At 43.0% G+C, this 20,223-nt stretch overlaps 1 protein-coding gene across 1 annotated transcript; it reads right to left on the reverse strand.

Annotated features, from left to right (window-relative positions):
- Positions 1 to 497: 497 nt before the first annotated feature.
- On the reverse strand, positions 498 to 13,835 carry LOC106588410 (uncharacterized). The gene is made up of 9 exons (XM_014177356.3): positions 13,623 to 13,835; positions 11,683 to 11,741; positions 11,301 to 11,321; positions 10,866 to 11,138; positions 10,246 to 10,545; positions 9,750 to 10,037; positions 9,325 to 9,503; positions 6,081 to 6,179; positions 498 to 5,785 (listed from the first exon to the last, which is right to left on the reverse strand). Exons 2-9 carry the CDS (start codon positions 11,726 to 11,728, stop codon positions 5,342 to 5,344), a joined length of 1,650 nt encoding a protein of 549 aa, XP_014032831.1. The 5' UTR covers positions 11,729 to 11,741; positions 13,623 to 13,835; the 3' UTR covers positions 498 to 5,341.
- Positions 13,836 to 20,223: the final 6,388 nt, after the last annotated feature.

Genomic DNA, 20,223 nt, shown 5'->3' on the forward strand with positions numbered 1-20,223 from the left:
TGGTGACAGGGCGACTAAAACAAAGATGCATGCAGTAAGCATATCTCACTCGATACAAAACATGTATTTACTATCTTCCTGAGTTTTATATGGTGTTTCTAGAACCACCTGCAACTGGATACAGACATTTTGTAAAGATAACTGTTTTCCTGAATCGAGAACAAAGAGAGTATCACCAAATGCAGGTTAGTAGAAAAATTGTTGGTGAAGTTTTGTATAGGCAAATTTATAACATTCAGCAATGGACACCAACAATCTTTGGTTATATCACATCATCTTGTGTAACAATCTGTAGAAAGCTCCAGTAGGCCCTAGGTCTAGACATTACAGGAGGAAACTCGATTCACATCCAGAATTTGACTTCATTATGGAAATTACTTTCCCAACCCTCCTACACTAAGAATGTTCCCTAGTGAGTTTACCTCAGCTCAGTATTTTCATTATATTGGAAGAATATTATTGCAGACATGGCACTGACACAAGACACAGTTATGGCATCCTTTTCCATCTGTCTCTTCAAAATCCTTTAATGGACATTGCTCATTCATTACAGAAAAAAACATATTTTAAAAAATTCTGTGCATGATGCCAAAAGTATAACATTTTTGAAATGGTTAATTCTAGCATACAAGGGCATAGTTGTTCGTACGTGATAGCGAAGTATTATAAAAGTCAACCATAATATAGCTAGAGAGCCAACAGTATGAATTCTGGACTTAAACCTAACAGGCAAGTTTGGAAAGTAATTAATTTTAAATGAAACAAAACAATAAAATGCAATCATAACAACCAAGGTTAGCATGCATCATTTCATTTGCAGAAGCAGTTTTCCTGAATACATCTGACATCTTTTCCCACCAAGGTACCTGAAATAAACCTGCCAGGTAGGTATACCATTCAGCTGAATTCAGCTATGGACTTCGGCCTTGTGAATTCAACCCTGAAGTAGATAAAATGGACATATATTGCTGAATACAAAATACTACTTATAATGAATGGTCGTACTTTGTAACTAATGGTCATACTTTGTTGCCGAAATCCCACATTTTTTACCTGTATAGAGCATAAAGTCACTCCAAGACTTACTCTCAACTCTGGGTGACCATTTGTTTACATATCATGTTGGCTGACATCAATATTAAGGAAATAGAATCATTGTGAAAATTGCAGAGGTGATTTTGTAATGGCTTTTGCGGGCGACGTGTACATTATTCCAGTCTGAGCCATAGTAATATTGACAATGAGAATACCTCTTTGACTGCATGAACAGACACCAAAATGATAGTATTTACGTTGCAATTTAAATATTACAGTATTCCTGCTGTCTCACAGGCAACCTACGGCTCAACATGCAGCAGCAGTTTTGGGGTACACTATAGCTGACAGCAGTTATCTGCATAAGAAGAAAAAAGCGTAATATTAGTTAAAGTAGTCGTGATACTAAGAGTTCTTATGAAATGTTCAAGCATGTCTAGCGTTTTCCCAAAAAACATTCTGAGGTGCGGATACTATCGTGTGATACTCTAGGTAGATGATGTGTGATGCAAAAGAGAGAAGAGAATGAGAGACAGAAAAATAGGCATTTTACTGCTATTATGTCTCCTCGATCACTCAGTCTAAGGCATCTCCTACATTACGTGTATCAGTATAACTACTGTGAACATAGTGAAAGGATAAATTACCCAACTCAGGGATATAAAATCTTGCATAACTTTGCAGTAAGAAACAGTATTGGCTATACACATGCAATATATCTCGGCTATATACAAGAGTGCTTGAAAGTGAGCTTTGGGTAATATTTGTAAGGTCATATTTTTTAGATATTTATCTTTTTTTCTTTTTTTTCGGTGCTAATGCGCAGATATTGCTCAAGATTCAATGAAAAATCAATCCCCCTTCAATTAGTTAAAATAGAAATGGGTCAAATGTACCTCACCAGGCCATGGATTCAGTAGCTTGTTACCTGATATGAAAGGAATAGCTTTAAAGGTGGCTTTTACATTGTCTTTAGTCAAAGTTGACATCCATCCTAATCCAATTCTAAATATTCAGTGCAAATTCAACACCAATTGAACACAAATCTATAAAAAAAATGATCTTCTACAAAACCAATATAATAGCCGATAGAATATCAACGATCAAGTAGCTGCATCATATATGATGAATTTACACGTAAGATATTTATTTACGCCGTCCAGTATTCTCATGTTGTATTAAAAACAATTTAACCTTAATTTTCAACAAAAAAAGGAATGTAGAATCATACTTTTTATTTTGTAGGTAGTGTTATTTACAATAGCTGCAATTCAATTCATTTTTAAACATATTTGTTCTACTTTTAACTGTTTCTCATGTTATATTTGTGCTTTTTCTTTCAGACACCAATCATGTCTGCCTTACTCCATTGAGTTCCACTCACGGACATCCTAAATCGGTCACAACACGAGGTAGCGATATTGCTAGCAGACGCTGTCCCCAACATCAACTATGCCGCGTCCCAAAATGCCTGGGACTGTTACACCCCTTCATTCCCTTTGTTTTGACCTTTTTAACATGAGCATGTATACACACACCAATTATCGACATACAGAATGCCCTCGTTAATAATATGCAGAACCTGATTGGACTAGAGTTGAAACCAATGGGAAGCCTTAGTGGAATGGTTTGTCAGATGACGTAATGGGTGTATTAATATAGTGTTACTGAAGCAAATAGACTGATGGTGGATGTCATTGCAATGTATATTTGCAGCAAATGGACAGATAGACATCTCTCACTGATGTTATCTGAACGGTTGGCGAACGGTTCTGCGTTTTTCCTGTTCAGACTGAATATATCGAATAGATCCGGGATATTAGGCCTATCTGACAGTACAATCCTCATAGAACTTAGACAATACAATCATCTTGAAATTTCAACAGTTCAGCAATCACGATGTTGGATTAAGAATCATGTTCTGTTTTGCATTGTGACTTTACCGCTTTATTATAATCAAGTCATGCATCCTCACCTATCTGAAATACAATGCGTTTGAAAAAATGTTGTACTGAATTGAGATGAAGTAGCGACTGTTATTCGTTTAGAGATTCTGGGTGGGATGTTTGGTTCAAATAAATTAATCTGACAGCACATATTGTGTTGAAAGGAAATGTGCAAACCTTCTCCCATAAAGACCGTGATGAATGCAGCAGCAAGGGCATTGAATCTTAATAACTTGCTGGCTTTGTTGGCGCGCCAATCTCAGCAAGCGATGTGTTTTCAGTCTGTCAGGAAAGTTGGCTTAATCGTTAGCATTTATCAATTCAGCACTCAGTTCATTTTGGGCCGTGTAGTCAGGCAAAATAGGAATGAAAAAAAGGGGGCCTCTCGAGTGGTGCAGTGGTCTAAGGTACTGCATCGCAGTGCTAGCTGTGTCACTAGAGATTCTGGATTCGAGTCCAGGCTCTGTCGCAGCCGACCGCGACCAGGAGACCCATGGGGCGGCGCACAATTGGCCCAGCGTCGTCCGGGTTAGGGGAGGGTTTGGCCGGCCAGGATGTCCTTGTCCCATCGCGCTCTAGCAACCCCTGTGCACGGTCGCCAGGTGTACGGTGTTTCCTCTGACACATTGGTGCGGCTGGCTTCCGGGTTAAGGGGGCATTGTGTCAAGAAGCAGTGCGGCTTGGTTGGGTTGTGTTTCGGAGGACGCACGGCTCTCGAACTTCGCCTCTCCCGAGTCCATACGGGAGTTGCAGCGATGAGACAAGACTGTAACTACCAATTGGATACTAAAAATGTTTAAAAGGAAGGAAGGGTGGCATCATGCAGGTCATTCATTGTCAATAGGTCTGCCTCATCATCTTATTCCTCCACAATCACTCCTGAGTCTGTCTTCATTTAAGGGCAACGATCCAAACGTTCAGGTCCCTTCCAACCAGAAGTCCCTGTTCCAAGGCTTGTTCTGCAGTGGCTGGGGTTGTAATGAGAAACATGCCCTTATGTAGATGGGTTCAAAATGGCATGATGTGAAGTTGCCGTTGTATTAGTTCCGGGTCATTTGTGTTGGCAAGATGAGGGATGTAGTAAACATGTGCTTTACTGGATGATGTCATCAAAAGTGGCAGAGATTGGACACCTTGTTACATGCCCAGGGACACTACAAGCTTTCTTGCATAGCATGGCGTTATTCAATCTACGAGGCTTGAATCAGTTATCAAGAATTAGCTCTCCAACTCTGGTATTCTATAGAGGCTATATGCTGAGACAAGCGCTTTCTCTGAGTTGGTGCCAAAGCCTTGTGCCTTGCCTGTAATTTCTGTTAATAGTGTCTCTCTTTATGTAATGAAATTGTAGCGGTGTAGCGCCTATGTCAGAAACTGTGGGCTTATGGTTGTCAGAAGCGTTATTTACCAAGATTTTTATTTTTTAGAAAATTGTCTTTATTGGTTTTGTTAGTCTAGTATTACAATTTTATTTGTAAAATTAAGTTGGTCTATTACCCTGGCCCTATGTCATACATTTTGCTGCTATGTCTATGGCCCCACATACAGTATCAGTGGTAGGAACATTCAATGCTAATAAGAAAGATGGATTAAATATATTGTAGCTCTGTCAGAAATGTCATCATTTTTGCCATTATAGGAAATCTGGGATACATTTTTACAGGATTATTTAAAACATTTTTTACTTTGATATCAGTGTGCACTCATTCCTTTTGATCTTAATGCATTTTCCCTTAGTCCACCAAGTTATCTTATTATCTCTGAGTCTGTGGTTCTTAGGAATGCATGCAGTACGCAGTAATTAATACTATCAATTCCCTCTTGGGCCAGCTAAGGATACATCCCGGCTTTAAGTCTAATTTAGAAACATGTGTAACGGGGGTCAGTGTGCTGTTAACAGCTTAGCTTCCTCCACAGTCCAACTGCCACATACTGGGCTCGATCCAGTGATCCTCTGCTTCACCACACACGTGACCGCCCTCCTTGACAACATTCCAACGGGTTGAGCCACCCAAAAGGTACCAATTGGATGGCTCCATCCGCGACATTTCCACCTAGCTGTGGAGTGAGCTTACGGTATGTGCTTAACTCCGTTACACATGCATTTCCCGTATGCACAGAATTAATGTGTTCTAATGAGCTAAGTTCTTGTATTTTTTTTCTTTAGAAAGTCTAGTGCATTTAGACTGGCAATTTTTACAACAAGTATTTTTTTTGTAGCTTTAGGTTAAAAAAGCAGTGATCAGGATTTGGGTAGTGTCTGTGTGAGTGAGTGGGAGAGTAATTGAGGCTGAAGTGTAAAGATTGTTAGGGTGTCCGGTGGTTTGTGTCTGACTTTTAGGAATACAATGCAGGAGCTCTCAGGTGGTGGTGTTCTCTGCGGTGGCACTGGGAATCAATGGGCTGCTTGCTTTATCGGCAGGCTCAGCAACACTGTCGGCTGCCTCAAGTCCTCCAGCCAGCTCGGCGCCCCTGGATGCCATTTCTGGCGTGCTGTCACCCATCAGGTCTTCCTCAGGGGCGTCGGCCTCAGAGCGGGCCTGGGTCACGGGGCTGGGGCTCATGGCCGAGTCGGGGGTCCAGTTGGCGCTTTGGTCTCCCTCTGGGATGACGGTGGCGGCCACGCTGTCAGAGTTGTTGAGGAGCAGCTTGTGGGAGGTGAAGGTCTGGGGCATGTCCGTCTCGTATTCGCTGTCTAACGGGAGGCCGGAGGAATTGAACTCTACCCCCGAGTCGCTCATCTCCAGGAAGTTCTTGTCCGAGGAGAGAGTGTGGTAGCGGCCTGCTTTAGATACCTCCAGACCCTGTGGAAGGAAAGTCATGTGGGGGGAGGGGTGTGTAAAGAAAGGGTCAGCAACAAAAAAAAGAACATGAATGATTCATTTCGGATGTTTCTGCAAATGTAGTTTAGGTACTGCTTGGTGTGGAGACTGGTTATTTTCAGCCTTTTATGGAAACATTACCCCCGTGTTTATGTCTGTCTTTATTTAAAACATTTGCAATTATAATGGTGGAATCTGTTTTCCTCTTGCAACTTAAACATGCGCACCAAGTGGTAGGCCACTTTCACCCCATAATGTTTTCCTGAGCCCTGCTTACCTTAATAGTGACCTCAGTGCTTTCTGTAGCATTGCTGTTGTCCCACGTAGATGTCAAAGTGGACTCCTCAGCGAACCGCGTATAGGCCTCTTGAACAACCTACCAACAACAGCACAAGAGGGTCGTATTTTAGCAGGAACCCACGGCAACCACATTACAGTAGCAATCACAGGTTCACTTCATCATGTATACTGCGCGTCATAAAAAACACATACGGGTAAATAGGAGTTGGCGGGAAAAAAATGTACATGTACTGCACATTAAGCTCTTATATCGATGTATAAGATCGTAAGGTGTGTATATATAGAGTGACAAGTTGAGAGACTGGAGTTGTTGGCGTGAAATGAACACCCTGGAAGTTTAGAGGAGCAGGCTTCAGGGAGCCATCGTTCTTGAGGGACAGGGAATCGCATTCTAGTGTGTATGTCAGGAGAGAGCGAGAGATGAGGTAGATCAATCGATTTTTACGTCGGAACACTCCGGAAACTGCTGTGGGGAGCGCAAAGGCAATCAGACAGGCTGTCCAGGTTTGTCGCCTAGTCTCCAGAAATCCATAATGAAGTGGGACGTGAAGCCTCGCTGCATATTGATAGTGTCGTCTAAGCCTCCAGAGCAAAGACCTTACAGGGGGATTAGAACAGTAGAGGCCCCTCACATCATGTCACAATATATACATGTAAATTATCTACGGTACACCACTTTCAAACACAAAAATGTATAGCATCAGGTGTACAGAAATTACACAGACACACACATAGACACAGACAAATAGAAAGAAACAGAAGTGGCACACCTTTGACACAAACGTCTGTTGGGCTAGTAGCTGATTAAGCGATAAGAGTTCCCCTAAATTTTTGGCAATCAAGAATACAATCTTACTTGGATGTACAGTGTCGCATACTTTGAATAATTGCTACAGTACTTGAATTGGCCCGGCTTCCCGAACCCAGATTAAGCCTGTAACTGGACTAAAAAGCATCCTCAACAGAGATTCACCATTGAGCATGTGTTTTAGTCCAGGAGTAATCTGTGTCCAGAGAGCCCACCCAGTGTGTACTCTTAAACTACATGATGTCATAATGCATAATGCTCTTGGTCGATGTACACAGTACAGTAGTTATTTGATGCACTAATTAATGTCTATGAACTCATCTCCACAGTATTCCATTACTAGAGAACACTAATTGCTATAATACCATAGTGTACTTCTGTGATAATCTTAGTCCGGGTGGCAACTTAATCCAGTGTATTATACAGCCTAAACCCACATTATGTCTGTATACTCTGCATGTAGGCTACTGTAAGTGTGCCACTAACTAGGTGGACATATCCTGGTTCCCAATGTGCAATTCACAATGTACCACATCATATAATCAAGAAAACAAGTGGCAGATCTATTCCAGTATCACCAAGCCAATTGATATGTTAATCGCTATTGCCCCGATCTTAGACAAACGCACAGTAGACTCACACACGCACACAAATCAGCACATACTCACACATACACATAAATACATGTTTACCTGGTAACTCCGCCCGCCAACAACAATATATGTGCATGTGTGCTTGAGAATAGCTGAATCGTATTGGACGGCTGCATCTGTATGCTTATTTGCACTGAGGCTATGCCTGCAGTTATCATGAATTATCATGAAGGAGTAACTGCAGTTATTTGTCAGGTGGAGATTTGGCGAAAGGAGGGAGGGGTGAGGAATGGATGGCACAGACAAATAATCACTGACGGTGGTAGGAGGCCCACACAGCATAGTGACGCTATGACCATCCCCAGAGCGTTAGTACAAACACCAATACAGATTCATCCACTTAACACTACGGAATGAAGCCAGAGCACAGTTCTCTCACCAAGCAGAGGCTCCGTCCGAGGCTCCTTTAAGAGGGAGAAACGTAACGCAAAGGCAAATCGTTAACTAGATTTTCCCCAAACTTGTAATTAGGCTGACATCTATTGGGTGGACCAAATACATAAGGATTGAGATGAAGATGATGGGTGGACAATGGCAACATTGTGGGCTGCAAATGTACAAAACACTTGAAATTGCCACTGATGGATTCTGCAATATGGAGTGAGCGATGATATATGTGTGATCTCATTGTGTGACAACGGCAACATTGTGGGCTGCAGACAAAACACTTGAAATGGCCACTGTGATGGAATCTGCCATGTGGAGAGAGTGATGACTAATGATATGTGGATGATCTCATTTTGTGTGATTCAAAGTGCCACACATCCAGGAATCCGACATTGGGCAGACAGGTTTTGTTCCATAGTGAATTCCAGCGAATTAACAAAAGTAAATTAGGACCTTGAGTGTAATTAAAGCTATTTATCTGAGACTAAAAGACGAACGCAGGAATGCACACAAAGGAAAAGAGAGCGGGACAGACAAAGGTGCACAGGATCACTCACAAATACAGTTAGATGTCCACTGACATCTTTCTTTGACCATACATAAAGTGATCATTTTACAGAATTACATTTTGTTTTCCATACCCTGTAAGCAGTCTATGGACAAGGTATGACAGCAACCCATGCTTTAGTTTTGTTCAACTTTTTAGCATTTGTGGCACAAATCCAATGCAAGTCAATGGGAACAACGTTAACATTGTCATGCTTCATGTCCAAATCATCTCTAAGTAACTACATTGAGTTACAAAACCAATTTTAAGATACTTTAGGATGATTTGGACATATGCTAATGTTGTTCGCATTGACTTGCATTGGATTCGTGCCACTAATGCTAAACGGTTAGCCGTTGAAACAGCGTCCACTTAAACAAAACCAAAGCATGGGTTGCCGTCATACCTTGTACATAGACTGCTTACAGGGTAAGGAATCCAATATGTCTCACTATCCCTCAAAGAGGGGTTACCATCACCAATATTTCTCTAACAATCACTTTGCAATCTGCGACCTGTGTAATAGCAATATAGCATTATCGTTTTGGAATCATGTTGAGCCATTGTCGCAGTGTGCTTCGTTCTACTAGTATATTAGGTCTACAATCATAGTAACATGGTTCCAGAATATTCATGAATGACCAAAATGTGAAAACTGCGCTCTTGAAGAGACAATGGCCGATAATTGTTCATAAATGTAAGTGTTTTCGACATGAGAATAGCACACAGGTGTGATAAAGCAGATACTGCTTAACTATTGTAAAAGGGTTGCATCGTGGTGTCTTAAAGTGTTCACCCCTGTTGAGGAAGCGTTAGGGTGAGTTACCTTGACGAATGCGTCTCCATCCCCCTTGTCCGCCTGCTGGGCGATGAGGGCAATTTGCCTCGCCTTCTCCGCCCGACGGCGCACATTGGTCAGGCAGGAGAACAGGCACACCAGCAAGAGGAGGACCAGGAAGCCCAGTAAGGAGAGGATTGCAACATACAGCGTGGGTAACTTATAAGCTAAAAGAGAGAGGGAGGATGGAGGAAGGAAAGGGAAGACAAGGAGGAAAGGAACACCAAGAAAAGAGGAGAGATGGATGACGGAGGAGGTGAATGTGGAGAGTTCCAACATGAAAACAGTAGAGTGAAATAGACAGTCCCATCGATGACAATAAGAAGAAAGAGAAAGGAAAGAGCATTAAAAGAGGTGATACATGGATCCATATGTTAAAGGCCTAGTCTCCTCCCTGACAACCCACGGTTTACCTTCTACCTCCAGGTAGATGTTGGTCACAGGGAACCCCAACAGGTCTGTCACTCTGAAGAGCCCCATGTCACTGACCCGGACCCTCTCCAGAATGCACATGGGGCCTTCTACAGTCAGCCTGCCGTCCAGTGATGGGTCCAACGGCACCACTAGCTCTCCTTGCTCCAGTATGACCCGGTCCTTCCGGTCCCAGTCTGGAGTGTACAAGAGGTTGACTTTGGTGTGGTCCACAAACAGGTTGATCTTCAAAGTACTGCCATATGATAGGTGGACGAAGTTCTGGTGCTCTTTGGAACAAAGGGGCAAGATAAAAAAGGATCAAAGTTGTCAAATAGTTCTGTTTGCTCTTACCTTGGCCTGTGTCTTTCAAGCTTTGTTAACCATATTTTGGCCACACCACTAACCACAATTTCAAAACCCCAGGATCAAGTATTATCTCCCTTCCATCTCTGACATTGACCACTCCCTCTCGGACTGTGGTCTTCCTCATCTCACCTTTAACGTTAAGGCATGACCTCCTCCTGACTTTCCCGTCACGGTCCAGTACGGTGAAGCTACCTTCGTCTGTCCCCTGCACCATGCTTAGAGTCACCCTTTTCTCTGAGACACTCAGACGGCCCTTGTACTCTTCCGCGGGGATGGAAGTCTGGTTGAGCAGCACCACCGCCGGTGGCTCCGTGGTCTGATTGGCCTGGGCTTGACTGGGCCTGAACTCCAGGGTGATAGGGCCCAAGATGTCGCTGAGTGGGATGTGGTATGTCTCACCGTACTTGACCACCTGCTCCAGCGCGCAATCTGCCAGGGAGCACACAGCAGCACAGTTGTGTCACTCTGGGCTCAGGGGGAGTATTTTATTCCTATACAGTTACACTTTCATCAGAACAGTGATCGTAATCGATTGCAGGCAAAAATGCAAGAAACTCTCATTTAGATCGATATCTGCGTCTAAGAGTTACATTGTTTGCGCAGTTAGGATACAATCTTAGGTAGTGAATGTATTGGATAAACACCGATAAGAAGGACACAAACAAGTCGATTGCAACGTTAAAAGAAAAGTTTGAAGTATTAAAAGAACAGAGGATTATTTAACGGTACAGTAATTAGAAGAACAGTACCCCTGACAAGGAGGAGGATGTGTTTGACATCGGCAGGCACCTCGGTGTTCTTGATCATGTACATGCCCTCGTCCTCCTCCCCCACATCCTCCAGGATGAGGTGCTTGAGGGAGTTAAGCTGGGCCCGGTGGCCCACCACCCGCCCGTCCCTCATCAGGACCACCTCGGCGGTTGGGTTGGAGGCGGGCTTGAAGAGAACCTCAGTGCTGTCTAGGGATGGGAGTGGGATGTGCACATCCTCGCCGAAAAAAGCAATCTTGTGTTCTTCTTTGACTGAAGACAGAGAATGGAAAAGAGGTGGAGATTGATAAAGGGACTCAGAGTATAAGGAATAATATGTCCGAATCAGAGAAACGTTAGTGATGGTATTCATATTCAATCTTCAGGTTTTGACAGTCAAAGACAGAAAAAACTGAATATCATGCATGATTTTACCTTTTAGGGATGCAGTCAGAACTGTAGAGTAAAAGAGAGGTTTATTTTAGCAATACTTTATGTTCTTTGTCAAAGATCCTTCAAGAAGTTAGACATTCTTTGTTCTGCTGGAAGAGAAACCACAGAACTTGGCAAATATCTCAAAGTGTTTGCAATATAAATGCCCTACATTCTCACTGCCAAAAATAGAACTTCTGTCAACAACATCAAACCCTCCATAAATTAATGAGGGGAAAAAAAGGAACAGATAATAAATGACTCTACCAATTTGCACTCATGTGAATAAAATCTGATATAATCATGTGACTGTGTCAAACTTTGCTTTATGCTCTTTCAACCCCTCAACCTAAATCCCTGGTGACTAATTCTCCAATATGCTTACCAGTGCAGAACACGGCTCCAAACACGGCAACACCAATTATTTTCATCTTGATTGAATCTCTGAAAACACCAAATAAAAAGTGGTTTTCACAGCAGGATATTGCTTATCTAAATATGGATTTAATGATTGTACATGCATGTAGAGATATGAAGATTCACTAAACATAATAGGGTATAGTTTAAATCTGGACATGAAGAGCTCATATTCAATCATCTACTCCCAGTAAATTCTACTGTAACTGAAGAAAAAAAGAAAAGGTGTCTGCAGTGGTATTGACATCATTTCCCGAGGTTAACAGGAGTGGCTTGTAGTTCCCCAGGGCGTTAGTCAGCTCTTTTGTATGATGATGAGGCTGACCACCATTAGACTAGAGTGGACATGAGCCCAGGCTTAGACCACCATTCTGCTTACAGTGACAGGAGATGAGAAGGAGCTAAGTGGCTCCAAAGATCTAGCGTACAACCATGAAAGAACACAGAGTGCTGTTTAATAAGCATGGTCTCTTTCAGCGGCATAAATTAAGAAATTACAGCACTAGCTCTTCCCTATTTGCATCTCATATTCAGGACAATCAAAGTGTAGCCAGAGTTTTGAAAGCAATTGATTTCCAATGGGTTGTGTTCAGTATCTGAGAAGAAGGATGCTAATCTACGTTCGAGTGAAGCTTGCCTTGAGCCTGTCGCATGCAATAACAATGTACATTGGTCCCGTGTGGCTCAGTTGGTAGAGCATGGTGTTTGCAACGCCAGGGTTGTGGGTTCGATTCCCACGGGGGACCAGTACGGAGAAGAAAATGTATGAAATGTATGCATTCACTACTGTAAGTCGCTCTGGATAAGAGCGTCTGCTAAATGACTAAAATGTACATCAATCAGAACTCTGAAAGGGTCAGGAGTCTATTTAACAAATGCAGAGCTGAAATTGTTCACCCCAATTTCCCGCACATATATCATCAGTTTGACGTCCCGGTGTCGCTCTTCCTCCACTACACACGCGCGAGCATCATCATCTTTCTTGCTCTATCTCTCAGTAAAACCGTGTGCAGTCTATACACCGGTGGTGCGACAAGGGTGTGTCACGCTCCGCTGCATGGGCTGTCCCAACAAGATAATACACAGCTGTGGGAATGATGGTGACTACACTGCTCTGAGGAATCTGAAACACATAGAGGAGACTCCTCCTCACTCCGGTTAGGTTTTCCGTCACGCGTGTGGATTTTGTATGCTCTCTTCAGTACAGTGACTATGTGACCATACCAAACACGTACTCAGCGACTACGCTAAATTCGCCATCTGTCGTTCCCATTCATTATGAAACCTAACGAGTGGGTGTCCTGTCAGGGTGTCCACGTATTAACGCATTGGGCAGGACATCAAACGAATAATGAAGAATCACCAATTTCACATTGAACTACCATTCGTTCATCAATTACATAAACGATTGAAGGGGGAGAGGGAGGGGGGATGGGGGGGAGAACCCTCCTCCATAGTGTTTGTTCTGGTGTTCGTTGTAAGGAAATAGGCTACAATCTGAAGAAGCAGAGAGGCCGTTCAACCTTCCCAAATAGCATATGTAGCCAATGAAATGCTGCCTGGTGCCCAACAATAGTCATTGTCCCCGTTTCTATTTTCTATTATTAGCCTTTGTTTATGGGAAGTGCTATATTCTACATGTAAAATAATGTTTTTTTTTTATGTGTTCTAGGTGAAGATGAAGGTAATTACTGTCATCCTACCCGATTCTGCTGCGTTATTACCAGTAACACGCCCTAAATCACGCATATTAGATATAGCTGTTAGATATGCATAAAAAAACAGCCAAATTACCAGCCAGCAAACGAAAAAACGGCCAAATTTAACCCATACATTTCCCGGTAAAATAAAAAAAACCGCTAGAACTGAGCAGATACCAATGAATCATAATTCGATGCTGGTAAATACCTTTCAAACAGGCTTGGATCCGAAAGCAGCAGATGGAACGGGCGGGGTACAGGAAGTAGGGTTTTCTGCTAAATTCGTTTTTTTTCTTCTTAATATCGCCCCCTCTCCCTCACCCCCAACCCGTCAAATAAAGGGACTTCAATGGTGTTACGAATCGGGATTATCTGGAGAGCTTCGGTAGGTGTCGGTTTGTGGTCTATTAATGATCGGTGGAGCTCGTGCAATTTCGTTAGAATCCGGACTCCGGAGGTTCGGCTCTGCATTATTTCCCTTTATAAACTAGGTGGTTCGAGCCCTGAATGCTGATTGGCTGACAGCCATGGTATATCAGACCATATACTGTTAAAGTTCCCCAAAACACACACATCCCTGGGTCGCTCCTCTTTTCAGTCCGCTGCAGCTAGCGACTGGAACAAGCTGCAACAAACATTCAAACTGGACAGTTTTATCTCAATCTCTTCATTCAAAGACTCAATCATGGACACTCTTACTGACAGTTGTGGCTGCTTTGTGTGAAGTATTGTCTCTACCTTCTTGCATCTGTACCGAATAATGTTTGTGCCATGTTTTGTGTCCCTAACATGTTGTGTTGCTACCATGTTGTTGTTATGGTGTGTTGCTGCCATGCTGTGTTTTTTATTTCTTTTATTTTTTTATTTCACTTTTATTTAACCAGGTAGGCTAGTTGAGAACAAGTTCTCATTTACAACTGCGACCTGGCCAAGATAAAGCAAAGCAATTCGACACCTACAACAACACAGAGTTACACATAAACAAACGTACAGTCAATAACACAATAGAAAACTATATGTGCAGTGTGTGCAAATGTAGAAGTTTAGGGAGGTAAGGCAATAAATAGGTCATAGTGGTGAAATAATTACCATTTAGCATTAACACTGGAGTGATAGATGTGCAGATGATGATGTGCAAGTAGAGATACTGGGGTGCAAAAAAAGATAAATAACAATATGGGGATGAGGTAGTTGGGTGTGCTATTTACAGATTGACTGTGTACAGGTACAGTGATCGGTAAGCTGCTCTGACAGCTGATGCTTAAAGTTAGAGAGGGAGATTTAAGTCTCCAGCTTCAGTGATTTTTGCAATTCGTTCCAGTCATTGGCAGCAGAGAACTGGAAGGAAAGGCGGCCAAAGTAGGTGTTGGCTTTGGGGATGACCAGTGAAATACACCTGCTGGAGCGCGTGCTACGGGTGGGTGTTGCTATGGTGACCAGTGAGCTGAGATAATGCGGGGCTTTACCTAGCAAAGACTTATAGATGACCTGGATCCAGTGGGTTTGGCGACGAATATGTAGCGAGGGCCAGCCAACGAGAGCATACAGGTCGCAGTGGTGGGTAGTATATGGGGCTTTGGTGACAAAACAGATGGCACTGTGATAGACTACATCCAATTTGCTGAGTAGAGTGTTGGAGGCCATTTTGTAAATGACATCGCCAAAGTCATGGATCGGTAGGTTAATCAGTTTTACGAGGGTATGTTTGGCAGCATGAGTGAAGGATGCTTTGTTTTCGAAATAGGAAGCCGATTCTAGATTTAATTTTGGATTGGAGATGCTTAACGTGAGTCTGGAAGGAAAGTTTACAGTCTAACCAGACACCTAGGTATTTGTAGTTGTCCACCTATTCTAAGTCAGAACCGTCCAGAGTAGTGATGCTAGTCAGGCGGGCGGATGCGGGCAGCAATCGGTTGAAGAGCATGCATTTCGTTTTACTAGCATTTAAAAGCAGTTGGAGGCCACGGAAGGAGTGTTGTATGGCATTAAAGCTCATTTGGAGGTTTGTTAACACAGTGTCCAAAGAAAGGCTAGATGTATACAGAATGGTGTCGTCTGCGTAGAGGTGGATCAGAGAATCACCAGCAGCAGGAGCGACATCACTGATATATACAGAGAAAAGAGTCGGCCAGAGAATTGAACCCTGTGGCACCCCCATAGAGACTGCCAGAGGTCCAGACAACAGGCCCTCCGATTTTACACACAACTCTATCTGAGAAGTAGTTGGTGAACCAGGCGAGGCAGTCATTTGAGAAACCAAGGCTATTGAGTCTGCCGATAAGAATGCGGTGATTGACAGAGTAGAAAGCCTTGGCCAGGTCGATGAAGACGGCTGCACAGTACTGTCTTTTATCGATGCCGGTTATCATATCGTTTAGGACCTTGAGCGTGGTTGAGGTGCACCCATGACCAGCTCGGAAACCAGATTGCATAGTGGAAAAGGTACAGTGGGATTCGAAATGGTCGGTGATCTGTTTGTTAACTTGGCTTTCAAAGATTTTAGAAAAGCAGGGCAGGATGGATATAGGTCTATAACAGTTTGGGTCTAGAGTGTCTCCCCCTTTGAAGAGGGGGGTGACCATGGCAGCTTTCCAATCTTTGGGGATCTCAGACGATACGAAAGAGAGGTTGAACAGGCTAGTAATAGGGCTTGCAACAACAAAAGATCATTTTAGAAAGAGAGGGTCCAGATTGTCTAGCCCAACTGATTTGTAGGGATCCAGATTTGCAGCTCTTTCAGAACATCAGCTGTCTGGATTTGGGTGAAGGAGAAGTGGGGGTAGGGGGCTTGGGCAAGTTGCTGCAGGGGGTGCAGAGCTGTTGGCCGGGGTAGGGGTAGCCAGGTGGAAAGCATGACCAGCCGTAGAAAAATGCTTATTGAAATGATCGATTGTAGATTTATCGGTGGTGACAGTGTTTCCTAGCCTCATTGCAGTGGGCTATTCGATGCTAATGCATAACTCCACAGGATGTTTTTGTGCTGGTCAAGGGCAGTCAAGTCTGGGGTGAATCAAAGGCTATATCTGTTCTTAGTTCTACATTTTTTGAATGGGGCATGCTTATTTAAGATGGTGAGGAAAGCACTTTTAAAGAGCAACCAGGCATCCTCTACTGACGGGATGAGATCAATATCCTTCCAGGATTCCCAGGCCAGGTCGATTAGAAAGGCCGTGTCACGTCCTGACCAGTAATAGGGGTTATTTGTTATTGTAGTTTGGTCAGGACGTGGCAGAGGGTATTTGTTTTATGTGGTTCGGGGTGGTGGTTTGTTTAGTAGGGTATTTGATTTATGTATTCCGGGGGTTTTTGGGCACTGTTCTATGTTAGTGTATTTCTATGTTCTGTCTAGTCTTTTGAATTTCTATGTTTTGTTAATTGGGGTTGGACTCTCAATTGGAGGCAGGTGTTTTCTAGTTGCCTCTGATTGAGAGTCCTATATATAGGTATGTGTTTGTTGAGTGCTTTGTGGGAGATTGTTCTGTGTATAGCCTTGTGCCTTACCAGCATGTGTATAGTCGTTGTGGTTTCTTTGTGTATGTGTTTATTTTGGTTCTCCTTCTTGTCCGAATATAATAAAGAAGATGAGTGCACATAACCCCGCTGCGTATTGGTCCGACAATGACTTCTCTTTATCTTCAGACGACGAAGAATGTGACAGGCCTGCTCACTGAAGTGTTTTAGGGAGCGTTTGACAGTGACCCATTACGGACGCAGGCAATGAGGCAGTGATCGCTGAGATCCTGATTGAAGACAGCAGAGGTGTATTTAGAGGGCAAGTTGGTCAGGATGATATCTAAGAGGGTGCCCATGGTTACGGATTTAGGGTTGTACCTGGTAGATTCCTTGATCATTTGTGTGAGATTGAGGGCATCCAGCTTAGATTGTAGGATGGCTGGGGTGTTACGCATATTCCAGTTTAGGTCACCTAACAGTACAAACTCTGAAGATAGATGGGGGCAATCAATTCACATATGGTGTCCAGGGCACAGCTGGGGGCTGAGGGGGGTCTATAACAAGCGCAATGGTGAGATACTTGTTTCTGAAAAGGTGGATCTTTAAAAGTAGAAGCTTGAATTGTTTGGGCACAGACCTAGATAGTATGACAGAACTCTGCAGGCTATCTCTGCAGTAGATTGCAACTCTGCCCCCTTTGGCAGTTCTATCTTGGTGGAAAATGTTGTAGTTGGGGATGGAAATTTCAGGATTTTTGGTGGCCTTCCTAAGCCAGGAATCAGACACGGCTAGGACATCAGAGTTGGCGGAGTGTGCTAAAGCAGTGAATAAAACAAACTTAGGTAGGAGGCTTCTGATGTTAATATGCATGAAACCAAGACTTTTACGGTTACAGAAGTCAACAAATGAGAGTGCCTGGGGAATAGGAGGAACAGAGAAGGAGTAGGATAAGGGTACGGCTAAAGGCTATAAGAACTGGTCATCTAGTGTGTTCGGAACAGAGAGTCAAAGGAGCAGATTTCTGGGCGTGGAATAATAAATTCAAGGTATAATGTACAGACAAGGGTATGGTAGGATGTGAGTACAGTGGAGGTAAACCTAGACATTGAGTGACGATGAGAGAGGTTTTGTCTCTAGAGGCACCAGTTAAGCCAGGTGAGGTCACCACATGTGTGGGACAAAAGGGCTATCTAAGGCATATTGGGCAGGGCTGGGGTCTCTACACTGAAATAGGACAATAATAACTTACCAAAACAGCAATAGACAAGGCATATTGACATTAGGGAGAGGCATGTGTAGCTGAGTGATCATAGGGTTCAATGAGTAGCAATAGGTGAGTCAGGGAGCCATTCAGTAGTCGCTACTACACTAGGCAAGCTGGAGACACGGCGATTCAAACAGCCCGGGCCGGGGCTAGCAGATGGGCCTTCGGTGACTTCGCAACGGACGAGCCTGTTGAAACCACCTCGGACGATTACGTCGGCAGACCAGTAGTGATGGATCGGCGGGGCTCCGTGTCGGCAGTAAAAGGTCCAGGCCAATTGGCAAAAGAGGTATTGTAGCCTAAGAATTAGCTGGTGGACCTCTTTGGCTAGCTGGGAGATGGGCCTAGCTCAAGGCTAGCTCAAGGCTAACTGGTGCTTGTTTCGGGACAAAGACGTTAGCCAGGAGTAGCCACTCGGATTGCAGCTAGCTAGTTGCGATGATCTGGTGTAAATGTTCAGAGCTTGCGGTAGGAATCCGGAGATGTGGTAGAGTAAAAGCAGTCCGATATGCTCTGGGTTGATATTGCGCTGTGCAGACTGGCAGGTATTGACTGAGCTGATGCTGGCTGGTGTCCGAGTTAACGGTGAAGACCGCTAGCAGTGGCTAACTGACTACTAGCTAGTAGCTAGTTAGCTGGCTAGCTTCTGATGGGGGTTCCGGTTAAAAAGTATAAAAATAGCAGATCCGTACCACATTGGGTGAGGCGGGTTGCAGGAGAGTATATTCAGTCCGTAGATGGAAAGTGAGATTAAAATATATACGAAAAAACGAGGAAAACGATATTTACACGGGACGGTACAAGACAAAACACACGTCCGACTGCTACGCCATCTTGGAGGATGTTAAGTGTTGTCATGTGTTGCTGCCTTGCTATGTTGTTCTCTTATGTAGTGTTGTCTCTCTTTCCGCAGGAGGCCTTTTTCCATTTTGTAGGCCGTCATTGTAAATAAGAATTTGTTCTTAATTGACTTGCCTAGTTAAATAAAGGTTAAATAAATCAAATAAAAATATACCAGGGGTGTGACAAAACATTTATTTTAACTGCTCTAATTACGTTGGTAACCAGTTTATAATAGCAATAAGGCAACTCGGGGGTTTGTGGTAATTGGCCAATATACCACGGCTAAGGCCTGTATCCAGGCCCTAAGGGTTGCGTGTCGCTTAAGAACAGCCCTTATTATCCGTGGTATATTTACCACACCCCCTCTGGACCTTTTGCTTAAATAATGCACAGTAGGCCTATATTTACACGGTAGAATTCAATGGCAATAGTTCTTACATGTTCTATGTTTGAGCTGCTTTTGAAAGCAATAGTTGAATTGAAAACATTATTGGCTTTGTTGAATTCGATTTTCAGAAATAGCAAGCTAGGACTGATGGTTTGGTTACCAAGGGAACTACTACTGTTGCTATCTAGTAAACTTGCTAGCTACTTCAGTGAATGTTGAACACATTTCTAACTGCAAAATACCAGATTTCTAGCGGTACATTTGTTAAAATATCGCCATGGTATGTGTTCCACACATTATTTTCCGAGAACGCATAGTCCATCGTTGATTGTCCCTTGCTTATTATGACTTCACATCTTGTTTGCCTTGATGTTTGATTAAAAAAAGAACAAATATAACTGTTTTATACCAACAAATGTTTAAAAATATAAATATAGTTTTACAGCTTTAGATATCCTGTAGGCTACAATATCACACGTATAGGGAGGTTAGTTACAGTGGTGGCTGATGATTTAAACAAATTCAAAATGGCCCTACATTCATGACCTAATTCGTTTTTCATTTATCTGTTTTTACTCTTTTTTCCCTTCCCTTCTCTGAGTTTGTACTAACATAAGAAGAGCCAATCGATTCTCCAATTCCAGACCTGTTGTTTACGAAGCATGATCTGACAGATACAATTTGATTTGTCTGCCACTGCTTATGCCCTTTTGGAATTCATCACAGACCCAGGCAGAGGAATCTACATATGCTAATCTAGTGTGTTAGTCAAGGTAGCAATATTTTGGAAGATCATTTGGGTTTATCTGCTGTTTTCAAGCGCTTATTCATATTATTTTATAATCTCGTTTAACAAATAGC

The sequence above is a fragment of the Salmo salar genome, chromosome 27 (assembly GCF_965601325.2).
Source record: "Salmo salar chromosome 27, fSalSal1, whole genome shotgun sequence".
NCBI classification, from domain to species: domain Eukaryota; kingdom Metazoa; phylum Chordata; class Actinopteri; order Salmoniformes; family Salmonidae; genus Salmo; species Salmo salar.

Bases quoted from the DNA above. Each gene is read 5' to 3' on its own strand.
- LOC106588410 (XM_014177356.3), bottom strand. From the start codon at position 11,728: ATGAAAATAATTGGTGTTGCCGTGTTTGGAGCCGTGTTCTGCACTG. The intron at 9,504-9,749 runs GTAAACCGTGGG...TCTCTCTTTTAG, and splicing joins CATCTACCTGGAGGTAGAAG to CTTATAAGTTACCCACGCTG. The intron at 5,786-6,080 runs GTAAGCAGGGCT...TTCCTTCCACAG, and splicing joins GCACTGAGGTCACTATTAAG to GGTCTGGAGGTATCTAAAGC.